At 52.1% G+C, this 27422-nt stretch overlaps 1 protein-coding gene across 2 annotated transcripts in view; it reads left to right on the plus strand.

The window, feature by feature from the left end:
* Window positions 1-1136: 1136 nt before the first annotated feature.
* Window positions 1137-27422, plus strand: part of KY (kyphoscoliosis peptidase) — a 33654-nt gene continuing 7368 nt past the window's right edge. The window contains exons 1-11 of one of the 2 annotated variants that reach the window (XM_085069951.1): window positions 1137-2429; window positions 8073-8122; window positions 9216-9272; window positions 18020-18082; window positions 19719-19781; window positions 21336-21410; window positions 21556-21588; window positions 22191-22241; window positions 23498-23580; window positions 23941-24049; window positions 26704-26821. In XM_085069951.1, coding sequence (XP_084926077.1) covers window positions 2389-2429; window positions 8073-8122; window positions 9216-9272; window positions 18020-18082; window positions 19719-19781; window positions 21336-21410; window positions 21556-21588; window positions 22191-22241; window positions 23498-23580; window positions 23941-24049; window positions 26704-26821 — 743 coding nt within the window. In that variant the 5' untranslated portion in view covers window positions 1137-2388. Of the gene's footprint in view, window positions 2430-8072; window positions 8123-9215; window positions 9273-16775; window positions 17058-18019; window positions 18083-19718; window positions 19782-21335; window positions 21411-21555; window positions 21589-22190; window positions 22242-23497; window positions 23581-23940; window positions 24050-26703; window positions 26822-27422 lie in introns of those variants that run through there. The other variant, XM_085069952.1, reaches the window with a different exon arrangement.

Consider the following 27422-nt stretch of genomic DNA (forward strand, 5'->3'; position numbering starts at 1 on the left):
CCCAAAATCCCAGCTGGAACCACCATAAAGCCAATGGCTCCAAGCCTGAGCACTGCCCTTCGCACATTTAAGAGCCCAGCCCCTCTGCAGTGCCTGCGCACAAAGACAGGCAATGTCATCCTCCTGCGCTCCCTTAACTGCTTATTGATCCCAAAGAGCCTCCAAATGGATTTCTCTAGCGAGCTATCATCCTCCATAGCCTGGGAGATCCCTTCTATATTATAGAGCAGACATCTCAGTTAGAGTTTTATTTACTGCGAAGGAGCAATTAAGCCATCCCACTTCGATTTATGGCCGGCACAGATAACCCCACTCAACACGAGCCAAGGCCAGTTTAACTTTCAGATACTCACCCTTGCCAGGTGCAAAAAAACAGCTTAATTTGTGTATTTTTTATACCCTTAACCCAAACTCAGACCTCATCTCTGATCAGTCCAGTACAAGTTGGGAAATTATTCCCTCGCAGGCTGTTCAATAGATTTCCACTGTGCTCACTGCAGTCAAGAAGTCAGAGCTCAACTCATCTGGGTTTATTTTCTGAAAGCTGCATCCTGAAGTTGATATTTGGGATGTTGGGGATTTAAATGTCCAGCTTCATGCTCAGGACAGGATATAAGGAATGGGAGGAGCAAGGTTCACCCATGCTGCTGCTCCACTTCACTGGCGCAAGTGCAGGGACACCCTGGCTGGTGATGAGGGACCCAGCTGAACATCCTGCCAGCCTTGGCAGAGGGGCTGGGAGCCAGGACATCCCTCCCAACCCCATCCCAGCATGTTGCAGGGCTGCAGCAACTCACCACACAAAGCCTCTCGCTGGTCCAAGCCTGAGCTGCTATTCCAGCAGTTTGCCATGGATAATGTTCATACTTTACAGCTTTATGGAAAATCACCGAGATTGATACAGATCGGCACTTTATTAATTTTTCCAGCTACCAGCAGTGAATTAATCCAGCTGGAGACTGATTTAACTTCTCAATAATGCCCAGATTTTCCACACTGTCAAAGTCATTTCTCATTACCCATAGCAGTGTTTGGGTAGCCAGGTGGAGCACCCCGACATCACTGCATCACTCCTTCCAGACGGCTGAGCTGCCAAGAGCCTGCTGAGAACACGCCTGGCTGACGGGTATCCTCTCCAGGTGAGAGTCTGTGGGGTTTAAAGAAAATCTCTTTTTAACTAATTCTATATCTTGGCAGGACAGAGCACTAAGACTGGGGAGAGGCGAGAGTGGTACTTAAGGACTTACCGAGCTCCTACATGGCACCAGTTTTAGAACATATTACACAAGTAGCTGCTTTTGCTCTCTCTCTCTCTTTTGGCTGGGTTTAGGTCAGTCTTAATTTCACATTCTCCCAACTGAGCTCTTTTGCCTTTTGACCCACAGCACATATCCCCAGTGTCCTGGAATGTGACCTCTCCTCACCTGCAGCACTGCCTGCACCACCTGGAGCCATGCATGCAGGAGCCCCTGCTAAAGAGCCATTGTACCCAGCCAGCTCTCCCTTCCTGCTGATTAGCTGGAAGTCTCTGTTCTTGGCCTTGCTGTCCCTGGCACTCAGATGCTTCCCTGGCTGATGGCCTGAGACCACTTCTGACAGCCCAACAAGGACGATACCAACAGCTCCTCACACACTGCCCAGCACCCAGCACCGATCAGAGCCACGCTGCAGCCCAGGGCAAGGAGTAAATGTCTCAAGATGTTGGTTTTGATTAATCAGACACGTAGAAAGGTCCTGAATAATACATAAAGAAAGAAAAATATCGACAATGATAGCCTGGCTATTTTTGAGCTAATCCTTGCAGACAGAGATGGGCTACACCCTGCATGCCAAGCCCTGCTAAACTGATGTTGCTTACCAACTCTGGGGCCTAATTAAACTGAGATTAATTTGGCGCTTAATCTAATCACTGTTCCTGAAGTGTTTGCTCAGAGCACCTTGGTCATAACCCAAGAGACCTTTAGAGGCAGCCACAGCCAGTGCCAGTAAACACCTCCTCCTGCCCAACTGCAGGTGCTACCACCCAGCACTCCTGCTTTCCAATCCACTTTCCCTTTTGCTTTCACTTCCTGCCCAGCTCATTTCCCTGTTGTCCTTCTGTGCTCCATAGCACCTGCACATTTGGGCATTTCCTGGCGCATCCACACACGAATGTTCCGTCAAAACCACCTCACCTGGCTAGGTAGAAAAGCCTTCTCCTTTATGAGCTTCTATAAAAGATACTGACATTGCCCCTTGAGCTGGCAGGTGCAAAGATCAGCCTGGCAGGACTATGTCTTTCCTCTCACTTCCTTATTTTCCCATAACTCATCCTAGCTACTCCATGGAAAAAGAAGCTGCGACGGGTTTGACAGAGTCCCAGAAGATCTTGCTTGCATCCTCCTCTGCATGGGAAACTTTCACAGCTTCTGCATCACCTGGGCAAGGAGGTAATGACAAACCCAGAAGGGACTGATGGTATCTTGGCAGCTGCTGGATTTTAGAAATATTGCAGTATCCATAGGTGAGATGGGAGCACCGGGATGGGAGGTGTACTGGAGGCTGGGAGCACTGGGACAGTCACTGCCATCCCTGGTACTGGAGACTTACCCATTTATTTGCTCTCAGATAGTGAGAACTAGAGGGGAAAAGATGAAGTTCCTTTCTAGCCCTTCAGACAATGTCTACAAGTTAATTTAGCAGCTTCCAGGCAGGGCAGCATTTTTGTCCCTGCCCATGGCAGGGGGGTTGGAACTGGATGATCCGTAAGGTCCCTTCCAACCCAAACTATTCTGTGATTCATTTTATGATTTATTATAGAGTGGCAAATTAATTTAGCAGGAAAATAAAACCATTCAGCACCTGAAATAGAGTATTATTTCCTGCAGCATTAATTGGTGGCATCAGTACCACATAATTTGTTACCGGTGGCATATTTCTGTATGGCTTCATTTCCTTAAAAGCATGGGAATTAATGAGGTGTTTGCGTTGGGAAGGGACTGGCAGGCACCAAGCATAATGTGGGCAATCACTGGAGAGGCTTCCTGGCTGCACGGAGGCACTGAGGGTTTGTGAACCACAGTGTAAATATCACAGCTCTGCTGCCCTGTGGGGATTCATCTGCTTGGAGGCAGATGTGATTCCAGCAGCTGAGCACCTGCCCCTCTGTATTTAAGTGCAGAACAAGAATTAACCTCGCTTAAGTAATGTACAGCAATACTGAAACATCACTATTTGTTTCTCAGTAACTGATTTACTGAGGATGTGTTTTCCTAGAAGGAAGTCAATCAGGGAGCAACCAGCCCTGGTGTGTCACTGGCCCTGGGATGTCCTTAGCCCTGTGAATCACAGCCCTTCTGCTGATGCTGTAATTGTATGTCACATCCTTATCTCGTACACACTGAGGAACTCCAGGAGGGAAAAACCCCATCCCTCATCAGGGATCCAGCCTGGGGGAAGAGCTGCCAAGGGGACAGTCTGCTTCTGGGGTTTGCATTGGTGCATGCTGCAGCTATTCCCAGGAAGGGGAGAAATGGGAGAGTGCTTGAGGCCTACAGGTTGAGGAAGGTGGTTCTACTGCTCTATTCCACTCAGGTGAGACCCCACCTGCAGTGCTGTGTCCAGCTCTGGTGTCCACAACATTGAAACAATGTGGAGAGGGTCCAGTGGAAGCTGGAGCCCCTCTGCTCTGGAGCCAGGCTGGGAGAGCTGGGGGTGTTCACCTAGAGAGGAGAAGGCTCCAGGGAGACCTCAGAGCCCCTGCCAGTGCCCAAAGGGGCTCCAGGAGAGCTAGAGAGGGAATTTGAACAAGAGATGGAGTGACAGGACAAGGGGGAATGGCTTCCCACTGCCAGAGGGTAGGGTTAGATGGGATATCAGGAAGAAATTGTTTTCTGTGAAGGTGGCCTCCCCTATCTTAGCATTAAAATGGGTTATGCTAAAAAAACCTTCCTATGTTTTACAGGGGTTCAGAAATTATTATCTATTTTATACACATGCATTATAGATTTATATAAACTTGACCTTTTAAGAGCTGCCCTGTGCACTTGCTGAGCGTTACATATAAACCAAGTATGAAATATTTCAACCAGCAGCTTCCGCATGATGTGTGGGTAAAATTCAGGGCTGGGGAGAAGAGAGACGAAGCAGCCTCAGAAAGTTGAGTACTACAGAGAAATGTGCCTCTAACCTCAGCTCTGCAGCTCTGCACCCTCAGCCTTTGGTCCTCATTCTCCGAGACTCAGGCAGGAGCTCAGGTGACCTCTTCAAGGTGTGCTGAGATCCCTAAGGACAAAAAAAAAGGTGCAACGGTGACTCCAGCTGCCAAAATCCTAAATAACTAAACCCTTTTGGGGCTGGTCAGAAAGCAGCAGAAAAGTTATAGGAGTTATGAAGAAAATCTCCTCTTTGATATTTACTCATGGACCTTGTATAAAAGGTCCTATCCTATACCTATCCTACAGGTAACTTGGTAACTCCACCATCAAACCCCCACTAAAGCAGGGCAAAAGGAGCTCGAGTCCCTGGGTCTGAGCTGGTGACTGTGGCAGTGAATCTTCCACCACAGGCATTGCAGTATTAACATTTAAAAAATCACGAGACCTCAAATATCCCAACGCTAAGTCTCATGACCTTTAAGTCAACTAGATTCAGGTTTCTTTTTCTTTGACTCTCACTGCACTTTTGGGATGGAAATAAAAGACCTTGTTAGGTTTAGGGAACATTACAGGGAACCTCCACCCCTCATTTCTTCCCACATTTACCTTCCTGATCCCCTAAATTCAGTTAAGTGCTGGTTTATTTTTAAGCAGTTGTTTTTCATGTTGCCACATTTGGATAATCCTTGCTTTTAAGGCAATTCTTAAAAGATTTTTAAGCTCAGATGAAATGAGTCTCCCTTTGAGGCTCACTCTGACCCAAACCAGCATTAAGTCCTAAAGTTTGTCCAGGTTGGTTGACAAGGAGTTAGGAATGGTCTCATGCATTTTACCAGCTACAAGGAAAGGCAAGGAAGAAATTAAAAGACAGAATATTAGAAAATTCCCCAACTCCAGTGTCCCAAAACACAGTCCCACACGATGCCCAGCAGGCCTCACTCAATCCTCTTGCCACGTTTCTGCCTTTGATAACACACTCCCTGAAATCCAAACCCCAGCTCAAGAAAAAGCCATGCTTTAGGCTGCATTCATTTGCTTGGCTCAAATCAGAAATGTAGAGTCAGTTGTTTGTCAGCTGCTCCACAGTGCTGAAAAAAGCCCTTTCCTGCTTTTCTTCTGCATTGCCAAGGTGTATACTTTAGATAAAAGTCCTGTTTCTGACTAAGGCACTCGCTGCTGCTCCCGAGAGGGAGAGGACAGGCTCTGCTCATGCTCTGCCCCATCCTTACCAGAATCCCACCGTGCCTCATGGCTCCTGGCCCTTGGCATGACCTGCTGCCACGAGCAGGCAGAGACCCCCAACACCCCCTCTCTGGACGGCAAACAGGCGCATAAACCCCCCCAGATCCGCTGCCCACGTTCAGCAGCCCCACTCCCCTCCTCGCTGCCCTGCCGGCCGCTCCCCACGGGCCCGAGGCCGGATGGAGCCACGGGAGCAGGGACGCTAGACATCGGCTCGGCCTGGAACAGCCACCCGGCTCAGCCGGCGGCTCTGTTTGTACGTACAGATAAATATACATGAGACAGAGCCGAAAAGCCAGAGTCAGCTCCTCTGCGGGCCCCGCGGCTCCGGTTACGGCGCTGCCCGCGGCCCGCGGCACGGACGCTCCCCGGAGCAGCCGCCAGCCTGGCACGGCACGGAGCAGATGGTCAGAGCCGCTTGGCCCGCGGCCGCCGCCAGCCCCCGGCTCCTCGCCTCACATGATGCTCACCGAGGCCACCTGGGCCTCCCTCGCACCCGCGGGCCGAGCAGGACACCGCGCCACCGGGGGCAAAGCCGGAGCAGTTGCTGGCGTGGCGGGGGTCGGCACTGAACGGTCCCCAAAATCACAGTGCCCCTCCCAGCATCACCATCTGCTGTGGAGGATCTTGCTCGCGCCCCACTGTAAGCAACAGACTGGGGTAACCGTGGGCAGAATTTGGCAGAGAGAAAAACCCCGGAGCAAAGCCGGATGGCAGAGGGATCTCAGCACCGCCGGCAAATCCTCAAAAGCCACAATCACCTAGTAAAGACCCGCCTGCGGTGGCCGTTGTTGGTGCAGCTTCGTCCTGCTGCCCAGAGCTTCCAGGAAGGACCCCCTGCCTCGTTTGCTTCTCGGACAAGGGCACAAGGAGCAGAAAGGGCAGGTCAGGGTACGTGTCCTGGCCTGCAGGAGAAGGGAAAGGATGGCAACGGCAGGAAGCAAGTGCTGTGCCCGGCCACCACCCCGTGGGCTGGGGACACGGGCAGGGAGTCAGATCCTGCAGCGGGGCTGTAGGGAGAGAAGCCAGGTGCAGGGATTGGCTGCGTGCATCGCTTGGTGCTTCCCTGCCCTCCCCATCAGGGGCTTTTGCACCCTCACCAGCAAAGTTGGGAGGGTTTTGGCCAAGAGCTGTGGCCACTCCGGGCAATGGCTCAGAGCCCCCGAGGCAGGGGCACAGCGGGAGCTCGGAGGTGCACCGGGGAGCACCAGGGAGTTACTGCAGCACCAACACAGGCGTGGGCACGTGAGAGCCCAGCAGCTCCAAACCCGCTCCAGGAGCCCCGAGCAGCGAGCACGGCCATAAAGAGCAGGGGCAGCAGCGCTCCAACTTCCTGGCACTCGGGGAATCTTCCTGGATCACGTTACGTTCATGTGTCCTTGGCTCATCTCTGTACAGTTGAAAAACACTGTAAGGGGAGCCAGTTAATTGGGACAGCTGAGGTCGAGAAGCAAAACCCAGGGAACGGATTCCTGCTTAATTGGAGACCTGTTGCTTTCCCCAAAGCGGGCAGTTTGTACAGCCTTGCTTTGCCGAGAGTCCCCTCCCGTCCGGAGCAGCAGGACCACGCATTGCTCCTAGGCTACTCCACAGCATGGTCCCGAGGAACTGTCGGTTCCAATCCCGGTGGGATGGTGGTGGAATCACTGTCCCTGGAGGTGTTCAAGGAACGACTGGATGTGGCACTCAGTGCTCTGGGCTGGGTGACAAGGCGGGGATAGGGCAGAGGTTGGACTCGATGATCCTGAAGGTCTTTTCCAACCGAAATGATTCTGTGATTCTGCGTTTTGGGTCACCAAATGAACCAGAAGGCAGGCAGGGTGCTGGCCGTGTGCTGCCTCCACGCTGGCACGGCTGAGGACAGTGGGGTCACTGCAGTGACACTCAGCACTTACTCCGCTGGCGCTGCGTGTCCAGACCTGCGCTGCCTTAGCGCGAAACGCTCCCTGCCCCGGGGGATGTTCCCAGGCACTGCCACCACACAAATAAATAACAATGCTCCGAAGGTGGCGGGGGGGCTGTCATCTGACCCAGCGCCACCGATGGAAAGAGCAAAGAGCTGGTGCCTGTGTTTGCCCCCAGCACTGTGAATCCGCTGGCATTTTGTCACCAACGGGAAGGGCTGGCAGGAGGATTGTTTCGAGGCGAGTGGCCACGGTGACAGAGCGGACTGGTGCTGCCACCAGCATCCACACAACTCCAGGTTTTACTGATGTGTCCAAACACCAAGTTCACCGAGCACAGCCTCCACACCTAAAGCCCAGGAGCTCTTCTCTTACCTTTTTTATAGCTGCATATTTAAGGAATACTTTTAGAGCAATGAAATTGCTTTGCTTCTCTGGTGTTTTCCCTCACCGAACAAGAAATGGTCCTCATATCTTGGCTCTGTAGGGGTGGCCACAGGGGTTGGGCCTTTTTTGCTTGAATAAGCCTAGAGTAGAAAGAGACACAGATCAGGAGGGCAAGACATGCCTTCAGTCCAAAGGCACCGGCTCCAAACGCGGCCCTGAGCCATGGGCAGGGAGGAGGAAGAAGCAGCTGCCATGTGCATGTCACCAATGGATGTCCCCATGTCACCCTCGAGCTAAATTGGTGGAAGAAGCAAAACACAGATTTGAGGGAGAACCCCTGCCTCGCAGGTGAGCAGCTCAGTTGCTCAAGGACTGAAACCTGACGGTCATGTTTTCCTTGCAGGCTCTGCCCAGGCTGTGCAAGCGAAGATGACAACAAAGACAACGACCTCAGTAAGTCTGTTGTGAGACCAGCACTGGAGTGACAGACCAGGTGGCACTGGTACTTAAAAATGTGATCTTAAGGACAGCACCCTGGGGTTCACGGAGGATACAGCCTTACCTATTCTGCTTTTCCGCTTTTGGGGGATCTTGGGAAAAACAAAAAGAGCTTTCTCTGATCCCACCAGACACAAGGGATAAACTCCAAGTGCTGTTGTATCAGGATTACCACAGATATTAGTATCAGTGTATCAGGATTATTATATATGTACAGTGATTATATTAATCACTGTACCAGGATTACCAATTCATGAATTACCCAGTTCCCCAGTTTTCAGGGAACTAATAAATTTTCATAGAATCAGGGAATAGTTTGGGTTGCCATGGGCAGGAACACCTTCCACTAGACCAGGTTGCTTCAAGCTCTGTCCAACCTGACTTTGAATACTTCCTGCGATGAAACTGCCACAACCTCTCCGGTCAGCCAGTTCCATGAAGCTATAAAACATTGCTAGAAAGACAAAAAATAACCAAATGCCAGGCTCTTCTGGGCACCATGGCAAACCTGGGACTTCTGTGGGCAATCTGAAGGAGCCAGGGAGAGAGAGGCAAAGCAGAGCATCCCTCCTGGGATAACACTCCTGCCCTGAGACTGAGCCCATCACATTTCCAACAGGAATGCTGAGGGAACAGCACTGTCCTTGCAGCTGCCTCAATGACAGGAATAATGTGCTGCAGAGCTAAGGGGGACAATGGGACAATGATAATGAAAGTACAGGAGTGAAAATTCATTACTGGAGATGCACAGGAGCCATCCTGAGGGATCCCCTTAGGCTTTCTGGTCTGCTTTAACCCTTTGGCTCTCACTCTTGTACTCAGGCCGTTGTGCTGTGCTGCTGACTGTGCTTTCCTCTTCTTTTTTTCCCCCATTTCTTTATGAAAACAATGTTCTCCTCCTCCATGCAGAGCACCCTGTATGTCACAGCCCCACTGTGCCCTTCAGCGTTCAGCTTCCTGGGACTGTGCATGCAGAGCAAAAAGCATAATGGGGTTTCTGGTCAGCTGCTCCAGGAAAGAGTCTAATAACATTTTTTCCTATTCCCAGCGTTTCACATGGAGATGGGAGCAGCAACCGAACAAGACAGCCAGCCCAACTCCACAGGTGAGCTCATTCCCTCCCAAGGGGAGAAGTCTCCCCTGACTGCTTTTTTTGTCTCCTGGAGCAGAAGGAATCTATTTCAGTGCTGTTAATGTTGCTTAGGATGCCCCGGCATCCTGCCAGGTTTCTGAAAAGTTAGAGATGCCCATCAGGCATCTCCATGGCAACTCTGGGATGCTGATTCCAGCCGGGTGCAATGTCCATGTCAGAACAGCAGGCTACCAGGTTCATCTTCTCCAGGCTTTTGGAAGGCCAGAAAGAACTGAGAGGGGCTCTGGTTTATCTTGGTGCACTCCCAGGCTGCAGCAGGAGCAGCACATCAGACACTTGGGGGCTTTGACCTGTGGGAACAGCCAAATGGTTCTTCCCAGCTGGTGACAAAATTCCTGGCAAAGAAATTTTTGGAAGGTGTGGCTGGTGCAAAATACTTTAGTGTTTTGGGCTTCTCCCTGGAGGTGCAGGCAGCCCATACCTGGTGGGTGTGTCATACTCCAGCCCATGTCAAACACCCCATGGCACGGCAGCAGGAGTACAGGACAGCACTGTGGTGTGGAGATTTTGGGTGGGAATGGCAGTAACAGCCAGCCTGAGAGAAGATGTGGACCTCAAGGAAGGCAGGAGGTGGGTAAAAGGAGGATGTCATCTGTACCTCCAGGGCCTTAGCCAAAAAAAAATAAGTTCATGTGTGGAAGAAATAGTCCAGCCTCCCCTGGGGAAACATTCTTCCTGTCAGCCAGCTTCACATGTGGTGAGGGACACGACCACCCTCCTTTGTGTTACTCCTGGTCCTGGGAACACACAGAGTCAATAGCACTCCAGGCTTGAGGACTCCTATAGGCAGCAAAGCCCAGCCTGACTCACCCCGAACTGAACTGAACTGAATACATCCATCTCCTTTTGGCATTCACACCTCATCCCATCCTGACAAGCATCAGATTCTTCGCTCAAGAGCACCTCTGATGGTATTTTGGTAACCATAGCTCAGACGTGCTCCCAGAAACACCAGGGGTACTCCTCCAAACAGAGGTCTCACAGCAATTCCAACTGTTCAGCTCTTACTGCTGACACTGCAGCAAATCACAGACAGAGCTGCCCAAACACAAGAGCCAGTGACCTCTACAGCCAAGGCAGTGGTGAACTTGTTTCTTTTGCCACTGTTGTGTCCTCAGCTCGTCCAATAGATCAGGTGACCATGACTACCATGACAGCATCCAGCTCCCTCCACAGCATCCTGGCACCTTGGGTCAAGAGGAAATAACTCCAGTGAGGGCTGTTCCATGGCCTTGCCCCAAAAGGACCACTCAGGTCCTTGAGCTCCAGCCCAGGTAAACACAACCAGGGAGCCTGCCCTCCTGTTGCTGTTGAGCTGCTAGCAGAGAAAAGATTTGAGTTTTTAGTGTGGTAAGAAAGAGAAATTTTATTATTTTGATTTCAATATATATAGACTTTTCAGAGATCGCTCAGATTGGTTAGCTAGAAACCTCTCCCTAGGCTTGATTGGCCAGGCCTGAACTGTCTAAATTTCGAGACACTGTTTAAAAAACATCCAAACTTTATCTTTGTTTATAAAACACAACAGAATGTTCTCACGAGAAAGACCTGTGCTAGCCACACCCTCCTGCAGGCAAAGCTCCCAAGAACAGCCCCACTCCTATGGTGTCTCAGGAAGGAAGGTTTGGAGGTTCAGTCCCCGCAGGGTCCCTGTCATGCCAGAAGGATTGATTTCTACCATGCCCACTTTCCTTCAAACATCCCAACTCACAGTGAGCTCCAAGCATTTTTTCCAATCTTGTCTTCCATTTGCCTTTGCCATTGTATTAGAGAATAACAGGCAGGCTGGACAGTCAAGATAACTCCTTTGTCTACTGGGTCACCAAGAAGGGCTTTGCTCATCCCTGCAGCAGAAAGATGTTGATAAAATGCAAAAAAAGTATTTTCCACATCTTCCAGGATGTGCCACACTGCTTGTTTAATTAGAAGGGGCAAGGCTCCCTCCTGAATATACCAGAAATATCCTTCCAGGGAAAAAATAACCCTGCCTGGGTGTTCTGGGGGATTCTTGGAAAGAACAGCTATACAATCTGCCCCAGTTGTGCAGAGTAGAAGAGCACATCCAGAAAGCCAACCTGCGCTGGGGGAGAAACCTCCTTCACCTTTAATACTGGTGAAAGCAAATAGAGCTTGTTCTCTCTCCCTTCATTTCTTCTCCTCTGTGTCTTCAAACAGCTATAACTGTGCTGCCCATCTCAGATGCATTTGGTGCCATACATCACCCCCACATGTCTGGGGGCAGCTTTGAGGGGAGTGGTTGACAATAAAGCACATCCCCAAGGGCACAGCTAATGGATAATTTGGGTTACCAGGACACCTCAACAAAGGATCCCTAAATCCTCCTCAGGGTCGCAGAGGCCCCCACTGCCTTCAAAGGATGGGTTATTTGAAGATTATCCAAGGATTAATGTCTAATGACCATGTGCAGCCCAGCCAGCACCACTGTCCTCATCCAGAAAGGCCAGCAGCAAACCCCAAGCCAAGAAGCAGCTGAAGGTCAATGATCCATGCTTGGACAGACAAGTCAGGATAGCTCTGGAGAGCCTGGCAGCCTTTGGTGGCCAAAGTCCTGCTAGCAGCCCCATCCTTTCTCCCTGCCTCCGGCAGTGCTGGGGACAGAGGCGCTGCCTCCGGGCGCTGCAGACACAGCCCCATCCAGCTGCTGGGGAAGGAGGAGCTCCCTGCCAGCGCCATCCGACGTGCCCAAGGACACAAGGCCACTCCTGCAGGTCTCTGCCCCGGGGCACCCACATTAGTATTTTTTGTTTTTAAGAAACCACAGCAAAACATCTGGTGAATCCTCAGCTGCTGAGAGCTTGTTCTTGGAGGAACAAAGAGCAGCAATTGCCACAGCAATGTCTTTTGGCACTGAAAAAAGGGAGAGTAGAAGAAACCAGCAGAAATATTTACAGTTCTCTCTCAGAGCACAGAGCTGTGACACCCCGAGCCACACCTCGCTCCTCACCCCACTCTGCACTCCTCACATGGCTGCTTCCACACCTCTGTGCAGCAAGGATGTACCCAGACTCCTCATGGAAGGAGTGCTGGGCTGTATTGCAAGCCAGGGACCAGCCAGGCTTGCCTCTTATCTCCAGCAATCCCCCTCGGGATGCAGGACCTCCTGCCAGAGGCTCGCCCACCTGAGGACAGGTATTTCTGCAGGGGAGGCAGAATTCGCCCCCAAAGCATCACTCCCACTGCTCCTCCCAGGGGTCACAGCATTGATTCAGTTCTAAACCAGCCCTCATTGTCTCCCTGACATCTAAACATGTCCTTGACCTCTCTGGCAGGGCTGCCCCTGCCATCAATTAGCTTGTGTGGATACCAGGAAACTGAATACATGGGCTTATAGTTCAGTGGAAAGTTCTGCTGCCGTCTTAAATCATAAAGCACAGCTGCTGACACAGCAGAACTGCAGAATAAGGCATCTGAGCAGCGTGGGCTTGGAAAATGCCGGCAGGAGAATAAGGGCAGCTCTGTCGCAGGCAGGGAGAAAGGACAGGGAGGCCAGGAGAGCAGATTAAAGCTCACCAGAGTGCAGCTGGAATGTGTCACCCACCACGGATGCATCCCAGGCCTCCACAGCTCATTTGCAGTTGGGAGAGCAAACGGGAGTTGAGATTCAATGTCTGCAAATGCAAAGTAATGTCTGAAAAAAAAAACCAAAACAAGCTCCGGGCTCCAAATACATCTGCAAACACACACACAATAATGAGCTCTGAATGAGACGTTCTGAGGAGGAGAGGGATCTTGAGAGTCTGGGTGGAGAGTGAGGTGAAAACACCCAGCTCTTGGCTGATGAACAAAGCCAGCTTGGACAGGGAGGGTATGGAGAACAGGACAGGAGCCGCTGGCACATCTGCACAAGAAGCATGGCTGGCCCTGGACCTCCTTCTCCAAAGCGACATGGCAGAGCTCACAGGGCTCAGAGGAGGAGGAGCAGCAACATGGAACAACTCCTGCCCGAAGGCTCCACAGCTCAGAGGTGACACTGAACTGCTTCATGCACAGCACAGCTGGGAAAAACAGGGACACTGTTGTGCCACAAGGAGCACCAAATGAAAGGAAAAGTTTCAAAGCAATGAGTATCAGCCAGTGACCAAAGGGATCATCAGGATGTGTTAGTTCCAAACTACATTAAGAGAGGTTCAGCTTTAGATGACTTTGGTGTTGCTTGCTATGGGGTTACATGGATTTCTCTATAGACAGTGGAGAATACCCTGAAACACTAGGTTGTCACATGTCCTCCAAGGCAGGTCAGGAGAAAATGACCCACATCACCGCACTAAGGAGCAGGTTGGAAAACACTAGCATGTTTTCCAATGCAGGCATCTACAACAGTCTTGGAAAAACATTTGGACACCCTCAACCATGGCCCTGGTTGAGGTCTCCAGCAGCCCCTCTTGGACAAGCAGAGGTGGAATATCTTCCCAACACACCTTCTACTGGAGCCTTTATGGACCTTTGTGAAGGCAAAACACCTGCACAAGAGGCAAAACCCTTTCCCAGGAAGGCAGCCTGCAATTTCCCTTTCCACCCAATGGGATTCAAATAACCTAATTCTTGCTCTACATTTGTACACTCCCTCTCTCCCCCAGATCCCCCGTGGAGAAACGCCAGCCATGTGGTAAATACATGTAGTCATGGCACTCTGATAGCAGCTCTTGCTCTCTGGCCATTAATTCTTCTCCCTGGGACCACCATGAACATTTGAAAGCCTGCAGCAAATCCAAGGAGCTGCCTTTATTTGAAAATCAACATGGCATTAAAAGGATTTCTCCTTTCCCTCTTCAAAATGCAAATTTTTTTTAGCTTCAAAAATATCTTGGCCCATGGAGAGATGTTGCTGGTCATGTCCTTATCTCAGGCCAGTGAGGAGGTTACTCTTATCCATGGAAAACTCACATAGCAGGAAGGCTCACTGCTGCAGGGGAGCAGCAGCACCCACCTCAGGCACAGCTGGTGCCTTCCTCATGGCGCTCACTGCAAATCACCATCAGAAACCTTCTCTTTCCTCTCTCTCAAGGAAAAAACAGAGGATAAAAGAGAAGAAAGGAAAATGCAAATGAGCCTTCCAAACCCAACCACCTTCTTCCTGAAGACTGGCATTTCTAGGGAAGCAGGAGCTCCCTGTAGATGCTCTCCGTGTGCTGCAAACACCGTGTGGCAGGACACGGGTGAGGCAGGCGCAGGAGCCCCTGGGCAGCCAGGCTGGGAGCAGCCAGCTCATCGCTGAGAGAGGAAATGAGGCTGCAGAGATTTTTACAGCCCAGTGGCAAGGGCAGTGCCAGCAGCCCCCAAGGCAGTGACCGCTGCCTGCTCGGCTGAGGAGGCTCCAGCTCAGTGGTGCCAGGGAAGAAACACATCAGCCCAAACTCAGCTGTGGCCACCAGTGTGTCACACTGAGCTCAGCTCAGGTCCCCAGCACGGCCTGGGCTGCACCACTGGAAGTGGCTCTTACCAACGTCCCCACATAGATTTTTTTCCTGTGTGTTGTCACTGAGCCATGGCCTCTTTGGAGCTGGAGAGGAACGAGGACAAGAGCAGACCTAGAGGAGCAGCAATGCTGGGACACTCAGGGAAATCCCTGCAGATGGGAGGCAGGAGCAGAGCAAATAGGGTTGGAGCAGAGTTTGGTACAAAAACTGGGTGACAAGAGGCTTAGGATTCAGCTGTGCCGATCAATAGTCGAGGAGAGCAGACTGTCCCGCCGGGGATGTCAGGGAGAAGGGACAGCAAGGAAAGGGCTGCACCCCAGCCGAGTGGTCGGGAATGAAAGGGTGCCCCGGGCTGGGCAGGAGCCGCAGGGCTCGGTGACAGGTGACAGGTGACAGGGGGGTGCTAAAGGCCAACGGGCAGATGGTGAAACTGTGATTAGAAAGTCACTCCAGCCATAAATCTCGGGGACCTGACCTGGAGATGGGCAAGCCCCAGATGGCTTGGAAAGTCTGCCTGGCGGAGCCCAGCGTGGCTCAGCATGAATCTGGCCCTCCTTCCTCCTCCTCACCAGGTTTAACCTCCTCCAGCCAGCTCCCCACAGCCAGAGCTGAGCCAGGGACCCCTGAAACAAAAATTCCTCTAATGCATAAACTAAAGAGCAAAACCTGGCCCCCAACAACATTGTCATCCACTCTGGCACAGGCCTGGCCGTGTTACTGGGGGTTACAGGCATATGCCATCCCTGGCACTGCCCTCCCTGAAGGGATGTGTGGCACCATCCAGGGGGGCACGGGGGGCTCAGGACTGTGCAGGGGTGCAGCCGCAGAGCTGGATGGATGCAGCTTCCCTGCGGCCACACACGCTATTTCTGGATATGCTGAGGAGCTGCTTAGGGCTGGATTTGCAGGCAAGCACAGGGACATATCAGCTGTCTGTGCTCTGGAAGGGGCTCAGGAACAGAAAAGGGGCAGGAGATTGGGAGGGGACAGGATTTATTTAGAGATCCACGGGAAAACCCGTGTCTCCAAACACAGTAACCTAACACCAGGTAGTAGTACCACCTCATGCCCGTGGATCCAGAACAACAACTTTCTGCACCTGCAGGCAGAAGAGCCCACTGCTCTCACATTCCTGCCTGAAAAGCACCAGCAACACACATAAAAAGGCACCCTGCCCATGCCAAGCTCCTGAACCCCTTCTCTGCCAGCCGGTACCTCCCCTGGTCCCTCCCAAGGCTGCCGGAGAGCCCTTCAGCCCACAGGTGCTGTCGCTCCCCCGGGACCCCCGGCCAATGCAGGGGCTGGCAGCACGGCTGGGACAGAGGCCAGTGGTAAAATTAGAACGAGTGTCCCTGCCAGCCCCTTCTGTGAGCTGCAGGGACCAGCTGAGCCCATCTAACCCGCACTGTAACCCTTCGTGTCCCCCTTTTTGTGGGCTGGGACAGTTACTAGAAAGCCAGGGATTTGCAGGGCTTTCCTTTTTGATCAGCCGTCTCCAACCATCCCAGAGAGCAAGGCTCACAGGCTGATGAGGCAGAGAGAGGTGGATTTTTTGGATCCTTAGGGACAATCCGGATTGCAGCCTGCAATTCCCTTCTCTGCCGTCCCTTCCCAAGCCAGGCAGTCCTGCAGAGACCGATCCTACCCGCTGCAAAGGCTCGTGTCCCCTTTCCAGCCCCTTCTCCCCACCGCTGCCCTCCTCCGGCAGCAGTTATTGTTATTATTTATGCTCCTAAGCATCCTTTGAGTTCTGCCGGGGGACAGGATCCAAAGAGAAAGCCTTTTAAGGATTTGTGCCAGCGCCGGGAAGCGAATCCCCCACAGCGAACAGTGGTGCTGGGGGATTTGAGTGTAGACAAGTGCTTAAAGCCGAAAAGGGCAGAGAGAGGGGAGGGAGCCGGGGGCACGCTCTGAAACCAGACCCCCCGCCCGAAACGCAGCTCCTTCCTCTGCTTTAGGAAACGGATCCCTCCTGCGGTTTCCTTTCAAAGGTGACTTGTAACCTCTTCATTAGGGTCGGCTTTGGCAGAGCCCTGATGCTGCAGCTGGCGGGGCCGGGGCTGCGCCGGGCGGGAGCGCGCTCGCCTTTCCGAGTCTGGGAAGCACTCGCAGCCGCTCGGCGCAGCGGCGGCTCGGCGGCAGCACCCGCGGCCCGGCCATGCGCTGATGGGTACCATGGACTTTAAGGCAGATCCCAGTGCAGTCACCATCAATCTGCTGCTTATCGTGCGCCCCGAGGAGGCAGCGAGCAAGGAGAAGGGGCAGCGAGAGGGGCAGACGGAAGGCGGCCGAGGCGCAGGTAACAGAGCGCCTGCATCGGGCGAGGGAGGGCAGGGCTGCAGGGAAGAGAAGCAGCCGCTTTGGAGCAGGGGCTGGACCTCCCCTCCTCTTTCTCCTCTGTGCACACATGCCGCAAAACTCCGAAATGCCAACTTTTTTGTAGAAGCCCAGCGTGTCTCCGCTGGAGCAGCAGAGCCCTGCTGGAGCCACGCTGCGAGCTGCGCCCTGTCCAGCTCCAGCGAGTGCAGCCCCGGGTGCAGGAGGAGACACACGGACACTGATGCAAGGGCTGTGTTTGCACCTTGCTGTGTCCTGCGCTGGCCCTGAGGTGCCCCGCGGGCTCTCAGGGCTGTGCAGGGGAAGCAGGGAGAGGGCTCGGCAGTTTCGCCCCACATCAGCACCCGCTGCACTGGAGTACAGGAGCAGAACTGTTTTGTTCGCAGCGTGCCCAGGCTTTGTCTCCGAGGATCACTGACCTGAGCCATTTATAGCTACAGTTTGGGACAGCGTCCCTGGCCCAGCTCCCTGTCCTGCAGCGGGTCTTCCAAAAAGCTACGGCCGTGCTCTGCAACTGCAAGGGGTCCCTTCCTGCAGAAGTAAAGGGAGAAGCATGAGTATTCCTGCTCTAAAACCTAGGGGAGAAGCTGCATTTTCAGGCAACCAGTCCCAGGCTAACAACTATAGGCAGAGCTATCACCAAGGTGTGTCCATGCTCCATCGAGCACAGCATCCAGCACCTGCTCAAATAAAAGCAAATCCTACCAAAGCAGCTTAGACCTGGACTATTGCACTTTCTGCCCCCTGGGATTTCATATTTTAGCAGCAAGAACTTCAGCCAAGGCTGCAGATGAGCAGAAGGTGGATCCTGATGACACCTGGCTTCAGCTGGTTGCATGGAAGTGTTTGGGGTGCTTGGCCTCCAGGCAGTGCCAGCGCTTCAGCCCAGGAGGACCCTGCCAATCTCCCTTTTCTGTCTTACAGGTTCGGAGGGCGATGGCAATGGAAACAGCAGATCACAGCTACCTCAGGGCACAGAGCTGAACGGTACGTCAGCCCCTCCCTCTGTGAGAAACCAACCCCAGCACACACCCAAAGCTCCCAGCTGTGCCTCCAGAGCATATACGTGCTTCACACAACCCATCCCTTTCCAGTGCTTTCAGGGGCTCCAACAGAGGCACACGGAAGGCCCTGGGAAGCATCCCTTCCCTCCGTGTTCCCCGTGCCCCGTGGGCAGGCTGCACAGGGGTGGCACAGCCGAGCCCCCACACATCCATCTGCAGGGATTCTCCTGCCACGGAGCTCTATCAGATTACAAGTGCACAGAGCTCTTACATTTCACAGCCAGCTGAAGGCAGGGGAAATTCAGTGCCCCAAATTGCTCAGGTTGCAGACAGAACTTCCAGAGACTTCCCCGGCACTCACACTGCTTAAAGTAAGGTCTGGGGGGTGCAAAGAAGCTTTTCAACCATCTTTCCCCCAGTCCTTTCTTCATCTCCCCCACTCAGAGACTCAGCACAAGGCTGGTGGGATTGCTGACCAGGAATGAGGGCTGCTAGCCCTTAGTGTTCCCCTGCCAATTTCCAGCCTTCTGCCCTGAAATAGCTGGGGAGGAACATCTGAGGAGGTGACCCCAGAACTGAGGAGCAGCTCCCAGGGAAGGGGCTCAGATCATCCCACTTGCTCTTCTGGCATTCTAAGCCTACCGTGGTGTCAAGCAGAGAAAGGCAGGGGCAAAGGCAGAGCAAGACACAGGGAATTCTCATGGTACCAGACAGTGGATTTTAGTTACACCAAGGAGGAACCCCTGTGAGGGGGGAATTCAGACACCAGAGAAGCAGGCAGAGCTTTGGTTCCTCTGGCACCACAGAGGTTAATGAATTCCCCTTTCACCAGCCCTCTTAGTGACTTGATGAGGCCTCCGACACCCCTGGTGCAGCCACAATATTTCCAAATTTATATAATCCCCAGCCCCACTGAGGCAAACATGCTGCGGCCCCACCCCATGAGATGCCATCACTCCAGGTTGATCCGTGTCACAGCCACAAGGTACAAATGGGCTCTGACTAGCTGAGATCCAGGTTCCTCCCTGGCTTCTGGTGGCTGGTGGGATGGGGATCCCAGGACTCTGAAAAAGAGCCAAATCACCCTGACCAACACCCACCGGAGCCCGGGAGCGAGGGCTCCGTGTCCCCTGGCATTTGCTCCCTCCCCGGGGAGTGAATTTGTGCTGCCTCCCCCTGTGTGTGCCCTGGGCATGCCAGGTGCTGCCCACACCTCCCTGTGCTCCGAGGATCCCGGGTCCAAAAGAGTCAGGGTCTCCCAGAGGTGAGAGCTGGGGATGAGGATGAGTTGCTGACAACCACAGCTGTGCTCCCACGTCACCTCCAAGTCCCCAGCACTGCCCTTCTCTGCCACTCACCTCTCCAAACACCCTCTGGTCCAAGCAGCCCCGCTCTGAGCAGCAGCAGTCTGGGCTGGACTGGAACCATCCCTCTGGAGAGGGGTCAGACACCCCAGACCAGGGGCAAGCCAGCTTTGAATCTGGAGAATAGGGCGAGCTTCCCGAGGGGTTCCTTACCTCACTGCAGAGGTTGGGAGCTGCAGAGGCTGACTGAAGCCCATCCTTGCCGGCTGTTTCACTCTCTCCGAGGCACTGAGATGTTTCCCTTGGTGTCCCCAGGCCGGCGCAGCCCCGCAGAGCCCTGCGAGCAGACACCACCCATCACTTCAGGCCCTGACAAAGGTAAGTGGTGACCCAAGAGACAGAGCAGGGCTTCACTGAGCTCCCAACAAGATTCTCTCCCATAAAATAACCCTAGAACACCCCAAAAGAGAGAAAAAATCCCACCCTGGGAGAGCTGATCCTCAAAGCACTTGTTAGCCTGGGACTTGTCTGGCCGCAGAGCACGAGGAGAGCAGCAAGTGTTACTTGGAGCAACCTGGTCTAGTGGCAGGGGTTGGAATAAGAGGATCTTGAAGGTCCCTTCCAACCCAGCCCATTCTGTGATTCTTTATAGAGGATATCTTGATCAGGAATAGTAAAATAAAAAAGTCATAAAAGAACCAGCAACTATTTCATGCCACCAGTTTTTAAAGCAATGATACAGCACTTTGAAAAATTCCTGTGGAATTACCTTTTTCATTTGCTAAATGCCTTTTAAATTCATCAGCAGGAGGCATTCATCACCAGTGAGTTTGTTTCTTGAAAACAAAGAATTTTAATTTATGGTGAAAAACTTAGAAAGTGAAAGTTGGGGAGAAAACCCACAAAAACACAAGGTAAAAATAATCCTGAGCAATAAAAAAGGACCCTTGAAACTACAAAAATCTTAAGGAAATCAAACCATTTGCATAAAGTCATCACTCTGAGAAACAACTTCATTTTACCTTTGAATTAACTGACAAAATACACCAGCCAGCTCTAATTCAGACACCCTGATACCTGCAACCATCCTAGAACTGGAGTCAAGCTCAAAGGTTTAGGTTTTTACAGGTTTTACAGTTTTTCTTGCTTTCTGGCTTTGGGAAAGGACATTGAATCTCTCTGCATAATCACAGGGGAAATTTCACTTTTCTAAAGGTAAATGTTGCAGAAAATCTTATTACTTGATAAAAATGCAGATTCTCACCTAATTAGCCAGTTCCAAGAGCTGACTTTCAAGGAAACGTCATGAGGCTCTTGATAAACTCGTAGAAGATATCACTGGATGGCAGCCCCGAGGTGCATTAACATCTTGACCTTCAGTCTCTCGAGTAACCCCTGCCTGATTCAAAATGGGAGCCCAGGAGCACATCGAGCTCCTCCAGGGAACCTCGGGAGCTGCAAACTCTTCTGAAACACCTGCCCAAAAAATGCAGTCTCTGTCAAAAAGTTCAGGTAGTTCTTATAAGAGACTCCCTCACTCTTTTCCTTTATTTCCCTCTCTGAAACTTTAAAGACCAGAACCCAGGTTTCTAGGGGAGGTTTTTCTGAAGCGTCAGAGCATGCTTGGACCACAGCTGGCCCTGCCAGAATGCTACCTCTGACAGGCAATGGCCTTTGACAGACATTTTAGTATCACAAGTCCAACCATTTTCATCACTTCAAGCCTTTCTCTGTTTAATTCCAAGAAAAATCAAAGACATTGATTCTCTGCTGCTGTAGCTCCATCAAGAGCTCTTTAATATGGTGATAAACCTTGGCTATCACCAGAGCTGCTGCTCTGTCTAAAGAGCTGCCTCGACAGGCACTCCTGCCCTCTCCTCCATATCCTGGTTAGTTGTCCCTTTTCAGGGAGTTTATCATTGTTTCTTGCAGGAACCCAAGTGACAGTGGAGATTCACCGTGAGGATACCAGCCCCCAGCTCATCAAGAGACTCTCGCTGGGAAAAGGTACAGCCCTGGCTTTAAACCGGGGCACAGGCTCAGCCCATCCTCCCTTCCCTTTGCTGGAGCCAGGGAGCTCCAGGGGCTGCTGCAGCCTGCGAGCCCCTGCAGGGCTGGCGTGATCCCGCTGATCGTGCCGGGCTTGTTGCAGGTTCCCAGAGGCTGAGAGGACACGACAACAAAGGTGAGGCTCTGCTCTATCACTAGGATATCTCCAAGCTATCCCTGCCCTGGGAGGCTGCTCCCAGCGGGAGACAGGCTGCTTTTCCCATGGGGAGGCTACTGAAGGGCACATGCTGCTGGACACTGCCCGTGCCTGGGGCTTGAGGAGAGAAATCCTTCTGCTCCTGGGCTGTGGGTGTCTGCCCTTCCTCTAGCTCTGGGATAAGGCGGGTGGTGACATTCCAGTGTCCCTCAGCAATCCCCCAGCTGCCACAGAGCTCCCACTGGGGTTATCAGCTAACAGCTCCGGAGCTCAGTGCTCCCTTCTTCCATGCCGTGGTGGGCTGAGGTTTGACGTCCCCAACCCTCGGGCAATAACAGGAGATGCCTGACTGCTGGGGAATGCAGGCTCTGCGGGATGGCAGCGAGGGGATGGGGAGCACGCTCCACAGGGTGCCGACACTCCTGTCCAAACGGAAGGGAATGGGAAAAGAAGAGCCTCAGTTCCAACTTTTCCCACCCGGTCCTGCTCCCCACAAAATAACCCCACAATAATTTATTTCTATTTGTCTCTTTTCTGCGGCCAACAACTTCCCCCGTCCTGTTCCCTTCTCCGCTTTGCAGGTTTCCAGAGGAATGAGGCCCCGCGGCCCCCGGGAGCAAAGGACCTCCATGGTAACTATCCATCAGCACAGGTAGCGTCCAGCTTCCCGAGCCCCTGTTCATCGGGATGGCAGAGGGCAGTGGCTTTGGGAATGTCTCACCTGCCCAGGCCTATCCCAGGGCTCCATACCCAAGGAAGGCAAACAGGCACAAGCACACAGTGAGTGCACAGAGCTTCCCAACCCCTGCCGATGCTGCTCCTGCACGGAGCCTCTGCAGATATAACCGGCCAAAGACAAAACCCCGTAACCACTTTGAAAAAAAAACAATGTACCCCTCCCAAAAAGGCAAAAGGTAATTTTCAGAGCTGCAGAGGCTCCATGCACAGAAAGTGACCAGCTGTGCCCCTACACAGCCCAAGGCAATCCAGGCAAACAGCAGCTCCAGAGCACCATCCATTCGCTTCTCCCAGCACTCAGGAGTCACACAGCAGTGTTTTCACTTCAGGATCTCTTTTAAATCATTTTTGCCTAGAGAAAGAACAATCCTAGAGAGATAGCTGGAGGAGTCTCTCAGCCCTGAATAGCTCTGCCAGCACAGGACAGGGAGATGGCTGTCTCAGTTCTCCTCTCTCCAGCCAGCAGAGCAGGGAGGGCTCAGGTCCCGGGGAGATGTCCATCTATTCCCCATGGCTTATTGAGGGGAGACAGCAGTGTCAGCTCATTCCAAAACTGTTTAAAAAATCAGTTATTTGATTAATTAGGGCAAGTTATTAACCCTTTGTTCACACTGAGTAGAACCAGGAGCTCAGTGCCTGAAAAGATGCAGACAGAGGGTAGGCACAGTGGGTTCAGTCGGACTGCTCCCAGTGATACATTCCTCATGCGCCTGGATTCCTGCAGAATTGTGGCCTTTTACCGTGCAAAACTCCTAGAGAAACCCAGCTCTTTAGTGCTGGGGATTTTTTAAGTAGTCGTGTGTTTTCTAAGGCTTGCACAGTAGAGATTTTCCCTGGTATTTCTGCATTCTATCTCCTGCCCTTCCATAAAATACCCCAGGATTTTCCATGCTTTTACGCAGTCCCAAAGTCGCAGGGGCAGCTCCTGCTCCAGCATTGCCCAAATTCTAGCAGAGTAGACAGGATGGCTCCTGCTTTCCCTGCAGCTGGCAGGGACCCCCTGCGGGTGCCCTCGTGTCCTCTGCTCCCTAAGCACCCACTGATGGATATCTCCATGGGCCAGGCAGGAGCTCTGTCCCCTTGTTCCACCATACTGCCAGGAAAAACACACCCCCCCTTCCCAAAACAATGACAACTCGTTTCTTCCCAGCATATCCATGGGACAAATCCTCTTTGAAATCCATGCCAGTAGATCTGCAGCAATTTAAGAAGCTGGATGCCTACGCATTAGAAGTAAGTCTTGCTTCTGCCTCTGTCCTCCTCCCAGCTCCCCTGTGGGGACATTCCATGAACCTGGCTCCCAGCAACAGCTTAGGCTGAGCTATGGGACAACAGCCTCAAAATCTCCCAAACAAGTGAAAAGCCTTTACCCTTCAAACATTAGCAAAGAGATTCCTCTCTCGGGGGAAACTATAACCAAGAATACATGGACCTACAGCATTGTAGCTCTGTTTTTAAGGAGGCCAGAGGCAGAGCAGTCTCTGGCAGGTGGGGTTGCACTGGCAGCAGAAGAACGAGGGAGTGGGAAGGTCAGGAGGTCTACCACAGGGATTTCTTCACCACGACCTTGCAATGCTTCTGCCCCACACACAGGTGAACATCAAGAACAGCGTGGAGGAACTGGTCAAAGCCCTGCTGAAACAAGCCCGGACTGACTTGGAGAAGGTCCGAGCCATCTGGATGTGGATATGCCATCACATAGGTAGGCTGAGATCTCCAATTAAAGATAAAGCTGTCACTGTCCTTGTCCCACTGCCATGGCAGTTCACTCTGTACCTCTGGGTTAGTTCCATGTGGAGAGTAGAATGAAGGCTTTCTGGAAGTTTTTATCCAGAAATGTATCCAGAGGGTCTCTCACCTTCTCTGTTCCCCAGTCCCTCTCCTCTCACTGCCAGGTCCCACAAGGTTTGTGTGTCCAGGATGAACCTGGAACTCCACTTGAGGTGTGACCAGACAAGTCCCTGCCAGCCAAGAGCTGGAACACGAAACTAGGCTGCCCAACACCAGGGGCCTGCTTGTCACCTTCAGAGCCACCCAACAGCACCAGAGCCCAGTTTTGAGGGGGTGGAGCAGGAGCAGGTGATGATACAGATTTCAGAAGCAACCTGGTCTACCAGAAGGTGTCCCTGCCCATAGCAGAGGGGGTGGAATGAGATGATCTTTAAGGTCCCTTCCCACTCAAACCATTCTAAGTTTGATCTCCACCCCTGTGCCAAGTCCCCCCAGCCCAGAACAGCCCCTCCAGCACAGTCTGGTCCTGGTGCCTTTGCTGTGGGAGGATCCCAGTGTCACACAGGTTCCACCAGGAGCCATCCAGCTGCCTTGCCCAGCTCCATGTCCCACACTGGCACCAGTGTGAGTGCAGTTCCTGCCTGTACTTGCACCCTTTCAACCGTCCTGAGAGCTGCAGCCACTCAGGTTCCCTTGCCCCTTCCTACCCAGTCCCATTACACAATAGGCTGGAGTTAGACAAGAACCAGAAGATGGGAAGAGAAGGATGAGGCAGCACCAGTCTGGCACCAGCCTTTCCAGTCTGGCACATCAGAAAGGGCTTCTTGCCAGCCCAGCGCCTTGGTGGTGGAAACTGGATGTGCAACATGGTGGCATTTTGCATAATATCAGCAATAATGTTTCTTTCCCATTAAGTCTTGGGGCCAGAGAAGCAGAGCTGTCCTTTGCCTCCCCTGCTACACATCCTGACAGGGCACTGCTGCACTGCAGGCTGAGTGACGGAGAGGAAAAGAGCAGTTTGGGCAGCAGTGGCCTCATCTCACACCCTTGGAGATCAGCAACTGCAGAGTTAGCACAGTTAGGTCAGTCCCAAACTGCTTTAATCTTGCCCTGAAATATGGGGAGTGCTGATTTCTCTGCATATCCTGAAGCCCAGGCTCTGACTTGCCCAGTGCTGGTCATTCTACTGTTAACCCCTTGCTGTCCACAGCACCTGGGCCAGGCCTGGTTGGAGTCAGTTCATACTCCTCACACATTCAGGGGACGTCTCTGGCCCTGACAGCTATGCTGGGATCTCCTCACAAGATCTTTTACACCACCTTGGCTCCAGTTCTCATTCCTTCCTGTGAGACTGACCCCTATTTACACACATGGGAAAGAAACGCAGAGTTGGGAATTGAAATCTGCTGGCAAAAATGCAATGTATCTATCCTGGAATTGTGCTGATGATATAAGCTCCTTCCTTGGATGGATTTTAAGTGAGAACACTGCTCTCTGGGCATCTCTTCCCACCCAGTTCAACTCCTGCCCATGATGGGCTGCTATCCATGTGCAGTATCAGCACTAAAGGAAATTATTTCAGCTTATTATTATTTCACAAATAGCCCTATGGAGCCAGCACCCCTCCAGGTGCCCCATGGCTTTGCTGGTGGCCAGTGAACAGCCAGGGTGGAGCAGCCAGCCTTTCTCAGTGCCTGGAGCCAGAGCCGGGGAGGATTCATATGAGCCCCTCAGATAAAAGAGAAGCAGTGGCAGCATTTCATCAAGGCATACACACAGCCTGCTTCCAGCTTTTCTTCCTCTGCCCCAGCACTGAGGGGAGGAGGAAGCAGCTGATGCAGCATTCCTGAGAGCTTTGCCAGAAAAATACATCTGTATTTTAAGCAAGAGGTTATGGACACAGCCAAGGTTGGTGGTATTGAATTAACCTTCCCAGACCAGTTCCTCAAGCTCTGTCTGAAGGAGCCCTGCTGTGCTGCTGTTGTATACTCATTCTAATATATCGAGATTTCCTGAGCTTCCTGATATTGACATGACCAGACTGGACAGGGCTCGGAGCAACCTGGGCTAATGGAAGGTGTCCCTGCCCTGGCAGGAGACTGGAATGAGATGAGCTTTAATGCCCCTTCCAACCCAAACCATTCCACAATTCTGTGAAACACTTAAAACAAACCACTTCAGGTATTTTCCAACAAGCTACTTTTCCAGGTAATTTTAATACAAGTTGCATGTAAAGAGTGCAAAAAGCTAAGTAGTTTCCTTTGAGGTAACACCAGCCTGACTCCTTCAAATGCAGCATGTTCTGTTTTTTACTGGGAACTCTTGAGACTATAGATCCTCCACTCAAGGGCAATTACTGAGGACATCCATTTTGTCCAAAAAGACAAAGTTTTCCTCCCACTTGGATTCAACTGCTGAACCCCAGCCTAATCCTAGAGCAAAGGGTGATGAGGGACAGATCTGTCCCTCTGCCCCAGCAGTGTCCAGGCCACTCTCCCCAGCACAGCCACGGCTCATTCCACTCCACTGACGGAGATGAAAAGCGATCCGAGCGTTGCTCCTGCCACCCATCAGTCCCATGGCCTCAGGCTTTTGGATGAACTTTTGCCTGTGTTCCTTCCCCAGAATACGATGTCGTGGGCTACCACAACAAGAGCCAGCTGTCGAGCAAGCCCAGAGATGTGCTTCAGATGGGCAAGAGCATTTGTGAGGGCTATGCCGAGCTCTTTGAACACATGTGCAGGTAAATTAAGTTCAGAAACATCCAATGCCAGGGAGAGTTAACGTTCCTTGTCATCTCTGTGCCTATCCTGTCTGCCTTTGCATTGACTGATGTGACTTTAAGCAGGACGTGGAACTTTAGCTTTCAAACCATGCTGTGGAAAAACAGCAAGTCCTAGAAAGGTCAATTTTGCTTCCTCCTCCACTCCCTCCACCCCCCTCCCCAGCATAATTTACTTGGTGCCATCTGCTGAGCTTCGCATTGCATTAACATAATGGCAGATGAAAACATGGAGCTAATTTGATTAGAAGAAGTAGGATTTTCCTTGGAGTATCTGGATGTGAAGGTTAAAAGCATCACAAGATTTGAACAGGGAGTGCTGTGTCCAACATGCTCCCATGCAAGAGGCAGGCAGAGTCCCAGGAGGAACTTTCCCCAAACCCTCTGGAGATGCCCTGTCTCCTCCAGGAGCACCCCAGGGACACTGCCTTGCTCTTACCATGCTGTTTTGTGTGGCCAATCTCAAGGTGCAGCACTGTTGAAGCCAATACTGCAATTCCCATTTTGTAGCTACTTTGGGATTTAATCAGTAAAATCCCTTCTCCTGCCAACAAAACCTAGT

Source organism: Lichenostomus cassidix, chromosome 9 (assembly GCF_008360975.1).
Source record: "Lichenostomus cassidix isolate B80296 chromosome 9, HeHo_3.0, whole genome shotgun sequence".
NCBI classification, from domain to species: Eukaryota; Metazoa; Chordata; class Aves; order Passeriformes; family Meliphagidae; genus Lichenostomus; species Lichenostomus cassidix.